At 43.0% G+C, this 17,146-nt stretch overlaps 1 protein-coding gene across 2 annotated transcripts in view; it reads left to right on the top strand.

The window, feature by feature from the left end:
• Positions 1-17,146, top strand: part of Tpd52l1 (TPD52 like 1) — a 101,177-nt gene that overhangs the window by 73,596 nt on the left and 10,435 nt on the right. For both annotated transcript variants that reach the window (XM_052751291.1, XM_052751292.1), the window contains exons 3-5: positions 3-151; positions 13,440-13,541; positions 16,931-16,945. In XM_052751291.1, the coding sequence (XP_052607251.1) occupies positions 3-151; positions 13,440-13,541; positions 16,931-16,945 (266 nt within the window). The remainder of the gene's footprint in view (positions 1-2; positions 152-13,439; positions 13,542-16,930; positions 16,946-17,146) is intronic.

The raw sequence follows: 17,146 nt of genomic DNA, 5'->3' as shown, positions 1-17,146 counted from the left end.
AGCTGGAAGACGAAATTACAACGCTGCGGCAAGTTTTGTCGGCCAAAGAAAGGCACCTGGTTGAGATCAAACAGAAACTTGGCATGAACCTGATGAACGAGTTGAAGCAGAACTTCAGCCGAAGCTGGCACGACATGCAGACCACAACTGCGTGAGTAGACAGGCAGAGCTTCCGGACGTCCCGCCGCTCTGCTGGGCTTCCTCTCTGGTCTTTCCTACCAAGTGGATTTGGTGTTTGTAGATATGAAGAAGGTGTTTTCTTTGGGAGCAAAGTAAAGAGATAGGAGTGATAATTGAGTATATTGCATGTGAAGCCAACTAAAAAAGAACTTCCTGCAATTAGCTGGTGTTGATTAAAAACTCTCAATTCCAGGATCTCGGTCTGTAGCCCAGCTGGTAGAGTGCTTGCCTAAGTACAGAAAACCTCGGTTCGTTTTCTAACACTGTGTGAAGGTGTGATGGGCTTTCTTTCCCTTCTAGCGCCGGGGAGGTAGAGGTCGGAGGATCAGAAATTCAAGGTCATCCTCAGCTACATACCAAGTTAGACACTGGCCTGTGAGACACCAGAGCCTACCTCAAAAACCAAACAACCAGCTGGAGCTCTAATTCCACGGAGACTGATTTTTGTTTCATTTATAAACGTTATTATCAAAATTTTCCAGAAGAAAACCACACCGAAATGAACCAGACCCAAAGTCTGTGTATCTCAGTGAACTATGCAGTTAGAATGGTCACTGGAAAAAGAAGCTATGTGCCATGGAGTGTATGCCTTCACTATCAGATATATCTTTATCCACCTCTCCACCACCAAAACCAAACATTCCATGAGAGTTAGAACTAGAAAAATAAGCAGCTTTACATCCTCTTTCGTAACTCACGTGCACCACCCACATTCAGTCATTTCTTTTGTCCTACCATTTAGCCTTCCTTGTTTTTTTCCTACATGTTATGCGCCCCCCCCCACACATTTGGTTTTGGGTAGATTATACATATGAGGGAGATCATGAGTATTTTTATTTCAGAGATTGTGTGACCTCAATATTATACATTCTAAGGCCACCCATTTTCCTACAAATTTTGTGATTATATTTCCTTTTGAGCTAAATAATATTCCATTATATATATATATAAAATCTATAACTGGCTATCCACTGAAAATTCACTACATGCATACATGTAAATATATATATATATATATATATTTATCCACTATATATACAGGAATATATACATATATATGCATACACACATATATGTATATATATACACAAGTATGTGTGTATATGCATATACATGCACACACACATATATATATGTATGTACATATATACATATAAACATGTATATACGTAGTGGATTTTCATTGTTCATTTATCTGTTGGTGGACAATTAGGTTGATTCCAACTATTTGCAATAGTAAATAAAGCAGCAATAAACATGGGGGTGTACATATCTTTGTGGTAGGTTATGGAATTCTCTGGAAATGTCCAGAAGTGAAATAGCTGAGTCATATGGTAGTTCTATTTTTAATATTTGGAAACTCTCAAAACTGATTTCCACAATGGCTCTGTTAATTTGTACCTCACCAGGACCGAATCAGATCCTTGTCTCTTCACACCCTTTCCAACATTTGCTGTCAGATTTATTGATGTTAGGCATTCTGCCTGGAGTAGGTTGGGATCTCATGTCTTCTGGGAATAGGCAGAGCTTCCCAGGAAATTGGTTGCTGCCTCTTTTCCCTCAGGTGTCTCTTTCTGATCCTCTAACCTTGGTGATTGTCAGTTATCATGGGGTGGAAGGGCCAGGAGACTTGGCATCAGGATGGGATAGTAGTAAAGTTGAAGTTGTCTGGTAGTCGCTCTGGCAACCCTCTCACATCCAACCAGCTTCAGCAAGCCCACCTGAAGAAGGACTCCTGGCATTCAGGCATCTTTGGCTGGCATCAGGGCAGGGCTATGTTTTGAAGTTAGCTGTTTCCTGGAACAAGGGGTGTGTAGGCCTCAGACAGAGTTCACCATTGCCAATTTCCTGTTCTGTTCGAGATGAGTGTCCTTCATCCGTGCACAACACAGAAGTGATGATAAACAGATGGGCATGTGGTGAAGTGCTGGAGTGTGTGACTAAAAGTGTTGGTACATCTTTAGGGGTCAACGAAATTGTCTCCTAAGGACCCTTATTTAATCCCAGCACTCGGTAGACAGAGGCAGGCAGATCTTTGTGAGTTCGAGGCCAGCCTGGTTTCAGAGTGAGTTGCAGGACAGGCTCCAAAGCTACACAGAGAAACCCTGTCTTGAAAAACAAAAACAGAAAACAAAACAAAAAAACCCACCCCAAAAAACCAACCAATTCTTTTGCCTTTGAGTTATGCATTTCTTTCCTGCTTCATTCATTAGGATGTAAAGATATTGTCTTCACATATATCTAGTACCTACGTGAGAATCTTTGCAGTTCTTTGCCCCTGGGCTTAGTGCCTAGCAGTGAGAAGTACCACCAATGATTGACAGCAATTATTTCCATTTCTGTGAGATACGAATTTCACCTGCTAGTTCTTAAGCACCAATGTCTAAGGCCTTTCTGTGCTGTGGAAGATGCCCTTTGTATAAGGAGCGGTACCTAAAGGAGCCTGAGGCTCCCCAGCGTGGCTGCCTTCGATTCCATGTGAATGGTTGTTTCTCTTCTCCTTCGATGTGGCTCATCTGCCCTCTGGGTTTCGATGTGCATGCACCCAATGCTTCCTCTAGCTAGGATGTCTCCTAGAGGAAGACAGCATGGAGTCAGGGGTCTTTGAAGCTCCTCTCCCAAAAGGGTTATACACCATACACTTGTGCGCACCAACTTGAAATAAGTTCTGCAACACCACCATATGAACGACCTCCAGAAAAGGACAGTGGAGTATTAGACACTACATTAAATAATTTTATCTCTCAATAGTCTGGGCTTCTGTCTTTGCCCTTTGAGGACCAATAAACAATGAATTGCCCTGACAGTGTGTGGCTGAACACCCTCCAGTTCCCTGGGTCTGGCTCCCTCTGCACTGAATTTAGACCTCGGGGCTTCAAGTCATACTGATTTAAACTTCCCTCTGGAGTAGGAGAATAGGAAGGATTGCTTCATCTGGCCTCTCTAATCACTTCAGGGATTAGATAACCCAATGTGAGCAGAGTAATCCTGTGGCTGCAGATGGGGAGGAAGGAGAGGGTGTAGCTCTGTGGGGTGTGTCCAGTGTGACAAGCTGTGATGGGGCAGGAAAAGGAGAGAGGCTTGTATATCCTGGAATGTGGATTCCCAGCAGGCAGGTTCCAGGAAGTCTTCTAGCCTAGTCATACAGGGAAGAATGGGTCATCTCTGGTTTTTCACGTCTGAAAAACAAATTGGTGTAGCCAAGCAGTTTTACTTGTTGTAAGATTTCTTGTTGGCTTTAATCCCAGCACTTGGGAGGTAGAGCCAGGCGGATCTCTGTGAGTTCGAGGCCAGCCTGGACTACCAAGTGAGTTCCAAGAAAGGCACAAAGCTACACAGAGAAACCCTGTCTCGAAAAACCAAAAAAAAAAAAAAGACTTCTTGTTGGATAACCAGCACAGGTTTCGTCCCTGGGGTTACAGAACCAGAAAGATAAGAGGTTTGTTCTCGAATGATAAATACCGGGCACTGTGGGAGCGTGAGCAGGACGGGAGCTTTGCCTGGGGATAGTGCCACTCCAGGGGTTGTGTGAAGCAGGGTTTCCAAGAGTCCTCAGAATGTAATCAGTCCAAGAGAGACAGGTGGTGCCTCTCGAGAGTGACACGTACTGAGGATGGCACAGCAGGAGAGAAGGGTCTACTCCTGAGGAGAGCATCCAGGTAGTGTGTTTGGCTTGGGATGGGGGCAGGCATGTCCCTTGATAGAGTTACCTGTCTGCTGCAGGGAATAGAAAGCCATGAAAGGGTCCTACCCAGTCATTTATCCAACAGGTGCTAATGAATGTCTACTGTGAGGTACTTATTACCTCCAGGCTAATCGAGACCTCAGGATAACAGGATTGACAAGGTGCCTGCCTACCTTTCTTTCAGTGTGGAAAGGGAACAAGCAAGAAACAAGAAATGAAATAAACCAGTGAGGAACTAACTGCCGGGGAGGACTTACCAGGATGTGCTGTGAGGATGATTTGCTGCCAGGAAGAGACTTGAAGGAGAGGGTTGAGGCTCCTGGGATGGAGTCCCAGGCAGGACAAACTTGTTCTAGAGCCTGATTACAAGAGGTACTGGAAAGACTGGAAAGATCCAGGGTTAAATGATCTAGAGAAGAACTTTCAGGTTGAGAAAAAGTTGATACAAAGACTCTGAGGCCTGAATTAACTTTGAAGCTTTTGGGAGCCAAAAGATGTCTCTTCAGAAAGTCTAAGACTGTATGTGGTGTGCTGAGGTAAGAGCACAGGCACCGAGGCCTCTAGCAGCAAGGGAGAATTCAGTGCCAAGGGCTTTAGATGCTACTGGAAAGTTTGGAGCAGGAAATAGCCTGGGCTGACGCACATTTATGGATCATTTCCATCAGATTATGTAATAGATTGTGGAGGGCTGTGGGTGGGGATTGGAAAATCATTTATGAGACTATCGTAAGTGAGAGTCATGGAGAGCAAGGGAAGGATTTGGAGGTCAGTCTGACAAGGAGTCCCAATAGTCTGGAGGTAGATGAGGAGGGAAGCATATGATGGAATGTGACTCACGTGGATGCTTGCACTGTGCAGTATCGGTTCTGTTTACTTCAATGTCAGTAGAATGTGGCTGCAACTCTCCTGGGCTGAAGTTATAACAGCCTGGACTCTGTGTAGACAGGGAATGAGACTGTGTCAGCACCAATGTGATAGGGAGTGATGATTTGATAAGTTAAATCTTGTATGCAGATGGTGCCAGGTGCTTTGCTAGCTTGTGGTGAGTCTCCACTGTCGTTAGGAGGACTGAGACACAGAGGCAGTGCTTACACTCAATGACCTGTTTCGATCGTGTCTGAACTACCCCATAAAGAAATGTCAGACTGGGAGGGCAACTTGAGAAAAGGTAAAATTACTGAGCTTTTCAACAAAAGATGGAGGAGTTTAACTTCCTTTAATACAAAACAAAACTCCTACCCTCTGTGGCACAATGCACAGAGGTCTGTAAGTGGGAGAATGTCATGGGTTCACAGAGCAAAACACTGAATACATAAACAAGTGTACTGACTTGAGGTGCACACATGCACTTGAGTGTGTGTGTGCGCGTGTGCGCGTGTGCGCGTGTGCGCGTGTGTGTGTGTGTGTGTGTGTGTGTGTGTGTGTGTGTGTGTGTGTAAAAGTCATTCACCCATGGATACCATGAAAGCTGTAGGATTGGACTTGGAGATGACTAAGTCCAATAACTGTGGTCTCAGTAACCTTTAGGAATAAAATAGAACTGTCCTTAGTAGAGAAGAGCCAGTTCCTTACCAGTGAGGAGTAAGGAGAGATAAGTTTATCAACCACATAATTTCAGGAGAATCTTTCCCTAACTCTATTTCCTTGGCTACTGAGGGAAAGTGGGGGAGGGAGCTTATTAATCCTGTGTTGGATGGAGAGATAACAAAACCATTTCCCTGTAAATTAATTAAATCCCGCTCTATCAGTGTTCACGACTCCCATTCTAGAACACATTCTGTATCCTATAGGATAGAAATGTGAACAGGAGAGAATGATAAGCTGTGGCAATGTAGCTGGGAAGAATTAGACTTCAAAGCACTGAAAAGAATTCCAGCTTTCAGAGAATGTGTGTGATTCCCAGAGGCAATACTTTGCATGATGATTAGGCAATCATGACCTATTTAGTTTGATTTATGATGAAAAGAAAATCTATGGTATGCTAATGAAAGATCTTGGCATATTTTCTTCAGCAGTAGGATTCACATTGCCATAGGACCCAATGAAGAAGAAGAATTACATAACAGACTCAAATTGTCTCCTTTATAGAAATAGCTGAGGGATACAGCAGCAGGACAAGGGGTCGTGTGTGTGTGTGTGTGTGTGTGTGTGTGTGTGTGTGTGTGTGTGTTGTTGTTGTTGTTGTTGCTCTGGTTCTTGTCCATTTTGTTCATGCCTAGACTTCTTTTATTGTCTTTTAGGCCTCAAGGAGGCAGAGTGCAGATGGGTGCCCTCAAGGAGGCAGAGTGCAGATGGGTGCCCTCAAGGAGGCAGGGTGCAGATGGGTGGCCTCAAGGAGGCAGGGTGCAGATGGGTGGCCTCAAGGAGGCAGGGTACAAGTGGGTGCCCTCAAGGAGACAGAGTACAGATGGGTGCCCTCAAGGAGGCAGAGTGCAGATGGGTGCCCTCAAGGAGGCAGGGTACAGGTGGGTGCCCTCAAGGAGACAGAGTACAGATGGGTGCCCTCAAGGAGGCAGGGTGCAGATGAGTGCCCTTAAGGAGACAGGGTACAGGTGGGTGACTTAGAGCCAGTACACTTGTTTATGTATTCAGTGTTCTGCTCTGTGAACCCATGACATTCTCCCACTTACAGACCTCTGTGCATTGTGCCACAGAGGGTAGGAGTTTTGTTTTGTTTTTTAAAGGAAGTTAAACTCCTCCATCTTTTGTTGAAAAGCTCAATAACTATGCTATAGATAGGGAAAAATACAAGCCAACTCGCAGCATTTCAAAGACTTCACAGTGCTTGAAAAGTGAGGTTCAGTTTATGATTTATTTGCTCTTTGCTGGTGGGCTTGTTTTCTAGGTCACCCTGGTCCAAATAATAATTCTCTCTCTTTGTGAGGAGTGCTTTGTAGTTCTGCTGCATTCAAGTATCAGTAACAAATAAAGACCTAATATTAAAAGTTGTGCACACCCTATCTCCCATGCAGTTAGTTTTCTTTACCTTTGGGATTCTATTATATTACCCAAACTGGGAAGTAGATTCTTTTCTCCAGAGAGAAGTGGTACATTTATATTTTAATAACATATTTAGGGTGTCTTTGGAAGAAAATGACCCTAAATGGTTTTTTGTGTATGTCCTTAATGAGATGTTGAAATGCACTTGTTAAGGGAATGCACTCTTTTAAATCTTTTCCTAGAGGACATATATTCATGTTGTGAAATATCTTGTAAAAACAGTTGATGTTTCAGTTCTTTCTTCTAGTTATATGTAGAAAATGCTTAAGTCCACATCATGCACTGCCATATACAATTGTAAATCCTGTGCTGTATGTGAACTATCAAGGGAATTCATGCAAAAAATCAGTAGAATCCTTTTTATTTGGCTTGGAGAGGAAGACCCCCACAGAGATCTACAGAAGATGCTCTATGTACTGGCCACACAGCTCCCCTGCCTATTAAGTGCTTAACCTTCAACCAAGCTCAACTGGTAATAAGCAGAGGCTACTTTCCTGTTAACTGCAATTCAAAAACAGGAAGTTTACTCATGTAAAACAAAACAAAACAAAAACAAAACCTGCCGGTGAGGGATCTTGGGTGAATTCATACACATGAATACTCAATAGATGCTAGGCGCTGTTACTGTCAGAGCTACACCTTTGCAAAGCACCAGTCACTTGCTGTTACTGTCAGAGCTAAACCTTTGCAAAGCACCAGTCACTTGCTGTTACTGTCAGAGCTAAACCTTTGCAAAGCACCAGTCTCTTGCTAGGTAGCATGTGGCTCTTATCTGCAAGGGCTCATCCCTGTCCTGGGCTGGAACCTGCTTTACCACATTGAGGCTGATCTTCTCCCTCACCACCTTCAGGCCACAGTGTTCAGCACTGGAAACGTCACACTGGAAACTCCAGCAGCTCAAGTCAAGAAATGGAACTGAAAACCATATCCTGTTTCTCATCGTCCTGAGGATCTTGCTTTAGTGGACTGAGGCACTGAGACACAGCGACGATAAACAAAATGTGTTCCCAAACCTCAGGACGTGCAGGCAGGTCCCAGAGATGGCCACCAGCTCTAATCACAACACAACAGAAAGGTATTCTGAAAGAGTTGTACAAGAGGTGGTAGGACCAGGAGAAGCATGAACAGAGACCTCCTGTAGCTTGGACTCTCCAGATGTCTGCCACCGAATGCACAAGTGACAGCAAGCAGGGGATGTCTCCGCACTGTCACCATCACCGAAAGAAAACATTATGGTCACCCTGCTTTATCAGTTATGTGAGGTCCAATGGTGTAAACCATCTTTGGTTTAAAATGAGATCTGCTAGTGACTAGAGCTGAAACCTAGCAGTAGAAAGTGTGTTTAGCATGTGGGAGCTAGAGGTGTAACCCAGCAGTAGAAAGTGTACTTAGCATGTGGGAGCTCCTGGGTACAATCTGCAGCATAATTCCCAGGCAGACAGATAAACAGATGCTAAATTATAGATAATATAAGAGGATTTCATTTTCTAAAATGCTGCATATAGTTTTGTATTTGAGTTACAAGTTGGCCTAACCAGTCGGATTAGTATTTACCTTTCATTATTTGACTGTTATTAAAGGCAGTTTTAAGAGCTATGGTTGAAAAGCCTTTTCAACCATCAACAGTACAACCCAGGCCTGGCTCCACGGCCTAAGACAAGCAAAGTGTGGGCTGGTGAGATAGCTCAAGGATACAAGTGCTTGCCGTGTAATCCTGATGACCTGAGTTTGATATCTGGAGTCCACCAAAATCCTGAAGTGCTGCCTCACCTCTGCAACTGCAGCACCCACTTCCGTAGTGATATGGGAGGCAGAGACGGGAAAATCCCCTGGAAGCTCCTGGGCTAGCTGGCTGGCAGTACACATAGCTACGGGGTCGGTAAGAGAGACCCTATCTCAACGAGGTACCAGGAGAGAACAGTTCCTGAGAGTACTGTTGCCTGACCTGCACATGCATACTGTGGCACGGAAGTGCGCACACATACACACACACACACACACACACACAGCACACTATATGCCTATAAAATAATGATGAAATTAGATTTTGATTTTAAAAAGGAGTAAAGTGCAAGCATACTTTTGGGGGTAGTGGGGGGGATCAGCGGCCCGACGGGAGCGCCATTTTCAGGAATCAGGCTCCCAGCATCTAGGTACAGTTAAGATCAAGTTCAGCCAGGAACCTGAACACATAGAACAACAGGGTGTGGACAATGTACAACCCCTGAGGTACCCTTCACGTAGGCAGCGCTATAAGTGGTGTTCCTTGGAGCCTCTAAGTACTCTGAGTTCAATGACCTACTTCTCCTAGGCCCTTGGTTGCTATGGTGTTGGTAATCACTTCCCACATATAACTCCCTCTCACTGCCTACCCCTTGAGATCTTTTTTGGTTATTGATTCTAAGCATCATGCAAAATGACTACTAACTGTTCTTAAGAAACAGTTTGCCTAATGAAGAGGCAGAAAAAGAAATACACACACACACACACACACACACACACACACACACTTTAGAATTCTGAGTGTGTGTGTGTGTGTGTGTGTGTGTGTGTGTGTGTGTGTGTGTGTGTATTTGTGAATGCGGTTGCTTATGCATGTGTTTACATGTGCATGGAGGCCAGAAGACAAGCTCAGGTGGTGTTCCTCGGGCCTTGTTCCTCTTTGAGACAGGGTTTCTCACACATCTTAAAATTCTTAAAATGGGGTGTTATCATTTCTCTACATGAAACTGGAGCTATAAAAGGCTGACCCGACTCACCTCAGTGTCATCTCCAAGGCGACAGGACATTATGGGGGCAGGGAGGCACCAGCTCTGTCACCATGGAGCCACAGCACTTTCCCATGCCTCCATTTACCATGTGCAATTGAAGGGACTCTGTTCAAATGGCCTTCCGATGTAACATTAACGGCTCGGAGCCCCAAATTCAGTTCTCAGCATCACACATACACACGAGAAAAACAAACAAAAGGACAAAATGGATTTATGGATGATTTCTCAGAAATAGGGAGCCCTGGCATCCTTAATCCCACATCGAGCCATGCATAAGGCTGCACTGTGACAATGAATTTGAAAGCGTAAATAGAGATGCATTTTTCATTGGTGACACGTAAGTGTCACTAACACAAAAGTCAACAGATCCTTATGTGTACCTCCCTCCCATTTTGGGAAGCACCTTTAAAACAATGTAACACTTACTGCTTACAATCTGACCTCATTCCTAGCCAGTTTTAAATTCAGTCATCCAATTCAAAATGTCACACGTGTGTTCAAAAGAGCTCTTATCTCAAAACTCAAAGCCTTCTCAAACACTTAGTGTTAAACTTCATAGACCAGCTTACAGTAGGAGTAAATATGCAGGCTAATTGCAAGAAACTGCCAAAGCAGCACCAGACTGACATCAGAAGGAATTTTCTAGTAGCCCAGCTCAGCCTCCTGTGAAGATCACAGTTGCTGCCCCATTCTCTTCCTGTTTCCTTTGGAGTGTCTTTCAGGCCACTTGAGTCAGTGCTGGGTGGCTGCCCAGGAGACATTCTTCGCTCAGACTTCCGTGACTGCCTTTTCTTCACTTTCTGTGACCCCCTTCCACCTACTGCTTAACTTTTTAATGCTGGCATTCACATGGCCAAGGCTCCAAGAAGCTCTGGCCCTATTGGACCGAGACTAAAGGTACCTTCTGGTCTTCCTCAGAGCGTAGGCTTTTTAACCCTCCAAAGTAGGGCACTGACATTAACCTAACCCCTTTCTTGCCAAATGTGATAGATATCACAAAGCAGAACAGTTAGAACAGAGTCCCCCAGGTTGGATGGGGCCTGGCATCTTCAGGGAGCAGTGACGCATCTGGGCTGGCTGAAATGGTGAACAAGGAAGAGGCAGAGGGTGGGGTGGTTAGCCTGAGGGACCAGGTTATATAAAGCTATGGAAGGTCAGTGCATATGGACCTTGGATTTCTCTTTTACGCTAAATGAGAAGTTGGTGAAGGGTGTGTGCAGAAAAGAAACACATTTGGCTTGATGTTTTGATGACGTTTTCTGCCTGTTGTGTTGAAAAGACAGTGCAGGGAGAGAAACGCAGGAATGGGAAAGTAAGATAGGAAAATGTTGCAAGAGCCCAGGTGAGGGATGGTGCCCGATGAAGTAAGGAGCAGTAGAGGCGGTGGGAGAATTGCCAGGCTCTAGTTCTGCTGTGAAAATGGAAATGTGTGGTAGTATTGTGTTCCCCCAAAATATTGTGTACCCTAATAAACTTATCTGGGGTCAGAGAACAGAAAAGCCACTAGATACTTAGGATAGGCAGTGGTAGCACACACCTTTAATCCTAGCATTCCAGAGGCAGAAATCCATCTGTTCAAGGATACAGCCAAGCATGGTGACTCATGCCTTTAATCCCAGAAAGTGAACCTTTAATCCCAGGGAGTGATGGCAGATAACAGAAAGGTATATAATGCGTGAGGACCAGAAACGAGCAGCTTTTAGCTGGTTAAGCATTTGGCTGGTTAAGCTTTTAGGTTTTGAGCAGCACAGTTCAGCTGAGAGCCATTCGGATATGAGGACACAGAAGCTTCCAGTCTGAGGAAACAAGATCAGCTGAGAAGTTGGCCAGGTGAGGTTAGCTGTGGCTTGTTCTGTCTCTCTGACCATCCAGTGTTCACCCCAATACCTGGCTCCATGTTTGATTTTATTAATAAGAACTTTTAAGATTTCTGCTACAGAAATGAATCCGGAGGGTTTCTTGATGGATTGGATATGGAGGAAAAAAGAAAAGGTCAAAGCTAGTGCTGGTCCCCCATCCAATGGATTGTTTCCTTTCCTCGCCATTGTGCCTGAGACATTTTGCATAGGAAAAACTGTTTGACTTTTTTTTTCTTTCAGAATTGTGATATCAGTAGTAGTAGGGAGAGATCTAGAATAAAGCTAACTCTAAATCTTAATCATAGTGCATGAACACGTTTTATATACATATTGTGCGGTGCCTTCCTTACCTCCACAATGCCCCCATTCTGTGTTTGAATGTACTTTTTACAGATCTGGTTTCACAGCCCCATTACTACTTTGTGAAAACTCCATCAGCATCCTAGAAATATAACTGGATAGGAATGCCAGATTTTTTTTCTTGATTTGTTTGTAAATATATGCCCTTACTTTCCTAATTTTCTTTTTTAATATTTATTTTCAATTTGTGTGCATGCGTGTGTGCATGCATGAGTGTGTGTGTGTGTGTGTGTATGGAACTGGAGTTCTCGGTGGTTGTGAGCAGCCTGATGTGGGTGCTGCCTGATTGGGTCCTCTGCAAGAGCAGTACATGCTCTTACGGCCCACTGAGCCATCTCTACAGCCCCAACACTCTGATTTTGAAGGCCAAAGGCATAGCATTTAAATGCTGTTGAGCCCAGTCAATTTAGTGTTCAGTATATTGCTTTTGGATTCTGTTGAGTATTGGTTTGTTCTGAAGAACCTCAGCGCATGCCCTTTGGTGATCAGAGAGCTCTGAAATCTTGTGATAAGGATTGCCATGTTTATCCCTAATCGTTTACATTTAGTGCTATGGTAACTGCCCTATTATTAGCAGCAAGTTGTATTTTAATATTTTATATCGCGTATAAACCACTTGGCACTCTGTGGCTTCGCATGGTCATAATTTTCCATAATTAAAACATAAAGTCGTGTGTAAAAATGTACAAAGTAAAATTATGTTTTGAATAAACTGTTTTCAGACTTCTGCAGAAAAAAATTAGATTTTTCTGTAGGGTCTTCTCTTCCGTCTTTTCACCTTCTCGTTCACTGTGTGACCTGTCACCAGCCAGGGCTTGCCGTATACTATCTGTTCTCCAAAGACATAAATAAACTCCAAGTTAATGGATTTTTTTCTTGAAACATTTTAGAAATTTATAGGTTCACAGCTAGGAAAGGAAGACAGTTAAACTCAAAGGTCTGAAGTATGGTTTGTTGCTGTTTTAACATTTTTGTTTGAAATACCAGTATCTGAAAGGAATATTGACTCTATGTAGCAACCTTCACAACAAATTTTGTCAATGGTGAGAGAATTTTGGGCGCCAAGCTGGCATGAGACTCCAACCAGACTCCAGGATGAAGGGCTCCTGTCACTTCTCCCATCCCTTTCATTCTCCTTGTCTTCTAGCCTCCTTCATTGCTTACTGTTCACCACTCTAGTTGTCAGCGTAAACCTGGGAGAGCTGGGCCTAAAAAGGAGGCGGACTAAAGCCTCATGCAATAGTCAACTTTATGCAGAGCATCATACGATTTATACTCTGGGGGTTACGAAAGATCACAGGAGTAAGGGGTTCAATCACAAGGACAAGCCACACATGGCAGAAACGTGTTTTCCTTAGAGGCACATGAATAGCAACAGCTGAGGTAAACTCACTCCTATCTGCTACACCTGGGAGGAGCGTGAAAACACATTCCAAGAACAATTCTGTGTTTGGAAGAACCTGGAGTCACAAGACTCTAGTCTGGTTTTCTTGGAGTTTTCCCACAAGCACTCAGAATTCCCCTTGAACAACTCCATTCTTGGACCGTTTTCGGACACTTCCCATGGTTCTCTTTTATTTCTAGGTACAAGAAAACACATGAAACCCTGAGCCACGCAGGGCAGAAGGCCACAGCAGCTTTCAGTAACGTGGGAACAGCCATCAGCAAGAAGTTTGGAGATATGAGGTAAGTCAGGAGATTAAAACAAACAAACAAACAAATAAAAAACAAACAAAAAAACCACAGGAACTCCACCAAAGAGCATTGTGTATTGGTAGGGTGTTCTTTTTCTTTCTTTAGTGGGTAAAAATGACATTGACTGGTGACAGATAAATTTTCACGTTGGGATCTTTTCTGTTTGAAGGTCAGTTTAGAAGCCCGTCCCCAGCCTTATCCTTTCCACCAGTAAAAGCAGAAGGTAGAGGGTATGAGGAGTGGTTTCAGAACAATCCAGAACACAAAGAGCCCGGCTGTTTTTATTCGTTAACCTTTCTCTTTGCCGTGGCATTCTTTTTGACACAAGCCACTTCAGGAAGAATTCATTCCGTTCCATTGTTTGAGGGTACAGTCCATCCTGGCCAGGGAGTCATGGCAACAGAGCTTGGAGGCACCTGGTAGCCTTGTACCCCTAGTCAGGAAGCAGAGAGAGGTGAATGCTGGCACTCTCCTCTCCGTCTTGGACCCCACCCCACGGGCTAGGGAGTCTTCCTTCCAGTGTAGCCTGTCTGAAAGCAGCCTTACAGACAGACACATCCGGAGACATGTTTCCATAGTGATTCTGAATCTAATCTGTTGACAACGAATATTAAGCATCACATATCTTAATTTACATTGATATAGGAAATTATTCAGGGGCATCTGCTCTGATAAATTATTCTGGGTTACATGTTTGTATCCAACCGTCTGGTATATTTTATATTTTAAAATGATACTATTTGGCCTATACTTCTGGTAGTTTTCTTTCTTTACTTTACCAGTATATTGACATATCTTAACCACTTACACACCTTCATGTTTAATAACTGAATTATCTTACAGTATATATCAGCAGCAAACCCTTGAAGTACCCTCCACATTAGAGTCGTCCATAGCTTACAGAGACCAGGGAGGACATGAAGATAGGATATTTTTATTTTTTTATATTATATCTGAGGGAAATGTTTCTCATTGTTATTATGGTCATGTTTGTATTGTTTAAATGCCTGTCAATTTATTTCGAACTTGGCTAATGTGGCTTAGGAGATCTTTCTTTAGAAATTAATTTCATTTTTCTCTTAGAAATCAAATTAATTTTTTTAAGTTGCCAAGTTTTAAGTTTCCTCTTTTCAAAAACTATGTGTCCATTTATGTCATAGATTTCTTAAACTGTTATTTCTCTGAAGCTTTGATAGCTAGAAATAAATATTCATGTCTTTGTATTTGGTTTCTTACATCAAAAGTTATTGGATTATGCCTCACATTCATGAACCATTTTAAGTAGGCATTCATGTGGAAAGAATTAATTACAGATATGTACATGAATACTCTGCATTGTTTTATCTTCCTTTTTATTAATACTACATTATCAAAAGACATTGAAAGCCTTCGGGGGCAGCATATGATTTTCATATTATTAGTTATTGCTAATTTTATTATAGGTCAAGTCTTCAATCATATCAGTAGCACTAAACCATTTATTTGAACAAATAATTCCTTACCCAAGAAGGACCCTTCTGCCCATTATACTTGAGAAAATATATTTTGCCCTGTGTATAAAGTTTGTCTTCTACGAAGTTGACAGTTGACAGTTTTCTCTTGAACGCTAGGACCTCGCACAACACTGCCAGGTAGCTTTCCTCCGTCTTTATGAGTCCATATCAATATCTGTGGAGCAGTTTTAAAATGTGTGTTCCTAGATTGCTCCTCTTCAAGACTGGAGCTAAGGCTGTAACTACACAGTGGTAGATGATTTACCTTGTGTACATGAGGGAGGCTTTGGTTCCCATCCAATCACAGAAAAGGTGAGGAGAACTCAAGTAGCAATATCGCTGGGGTATGATAGAGTTCCCCGGTGTATTATGCACTCAAGTGCTAGTTTAATCTTTATTATCCAACCAACTCAAAGTGGTCCTTACACGAAAGAAATCAGGACGCATCTGTGACGGGGACTCATTGTCTTTTTATAAAGGTTCCTTGTGTTTCTCTAGTGAGCAACAAAGGCTGTTGCCCCTAGGTAGTGTGTTGGTCTGCTGCTGCTCATATTGTGATGGGTATGAGCCCCAGCAGTCACCTGCCTTTCCTCCTGTTTTAAAGTGTTTCATGAGTTAATGTAGAACTCATTCAGGCTGCTCATTAATTATAACTTCGTGGAAAGAGTCACAGTTTTCATTGTGTAGTGGCTGACGTTACTACGCTAGATTTATGTCAATAGTAAAGCAATTACCTAGCAATTCATGAGGTCTGAGGTTCGAGCCTCGTTGCTTCAGAGAAACAAATAGTGGGTAAAAGTCCTGGAAAATGTACCTTTCTAGAGACTCAAATGCAGTTCTCAAAAATTTTATCATGTTGGAAAAAGTCAGAGGTATATTTCTAGTTTTTTTTTTAATCAAGTATTACAAAGGCTTAAGTTTTAAATTTTACTAAAACAAGTAATATGTATATGTTATTTAAAAATTCCTCCAGATAAATACAGTCAAATGAGAATTTGTTTTGTTTTTTACATTTTGTTCAAACTAATGTGGCAATTTATAAATGTTCAAATTTTAGCACAGGTATTTTACCTTAAACTTTCCATTGGTTTAAAGTGTGTTATTGCCTTATACTATATAATTATTCTGTGTTCCAGGACCAAATTTATGACCATGTCCAGTCTTTCTCTCCATCTGCAAATAGCGTTAGGGCTGCTTACCTCACCTGGGCATAAAGCCACATCCACGAAGTGAACTCTGAGGAGGTGGAAACTGGTGGGGTGGTTTTTACAATAACAAATTGGCATCCTCTCAGAATTTCCCAGTGCATTTGTTCAGACTGTGACCCACTGGGGACCAAATGTTCAGAGGAAGCATAGAATGGAGGCTTGCCATCAATATATCGCTGTGGGAAAAGCAACCAGAGCAACATTTACACAGAGTGGCGGACAAAAACCTTTAAGACACGTTTAGAAATCAGTGCTATCGGGTGTTGTTTCTGCACCTGTAGATCCCATGGGTTGAAAATATTTTTTTAACTCACCTTTATTGAACATGTACAGACTTTTGTGCTAAGACTCTCTAAGTAACAAGGCATAACAAATGCTTTATAACTTTTATCCTGTGTTAGGTATCCAAGTAATAAGTATAGAAGCTACACACAGACACTAAGGCATTCTATGCAAGGACTTAAGCATTCTGGGATTTCCATATCCACGGGGGTCCTGGACCACTGCCCTCTCAACTAGCGCAGGGAAGGCAGACTGTGTACTGGAAAGGACAGTGAATGGAGTTACTTAAACCTTTCTTTTGAGCTCTTGCAAGGGGACAAAAGTCACAAGGGGGTCGCATCTGTGCATTCTGTACTAACTCAGCCCTGATTTTCTCTCCCATGCTGCCCGGCTGCAGGTCTCACTCTATTGGGTAAGCACACACTGTTGAGTCTCTGAGGCTGCCTCCTCCCATGCGATTCCCTTCTACCCGCGGCTCTCAGCTCCCTTCACCCTGTGTCACAGCCAGAGAAACAAGCCCATTTTCTGGAGCATGCACACAACAAGGAAGATGCCACTTGCACAGCGACTACTCCGTTCATTTAAACACACATTCATCTCACCTGTGAATCTT

The sequence above is a fragment of the Peromyscus californicus genome, unplaced genomic scaffold, assembly GCF_007827085.1.
Source record: "Peromyscus californicus insignis strain IS unplaced genomic scaffold, ASM782708v3 Scaffold_22__1_contigs__length_63687245, whole genome shotgun sequence".
In the NCBI taxonomy this organism is placed as follows: domain Eukaryota; kingdom Metazoa; phylum Chordata; class Mammalia; order Rodentia; family Cricetidae; genus Peromyscus; species Peromyscus californicus.
This window is presented reverse-complemented; position numbering and strand designations above follow the sequence as displayed.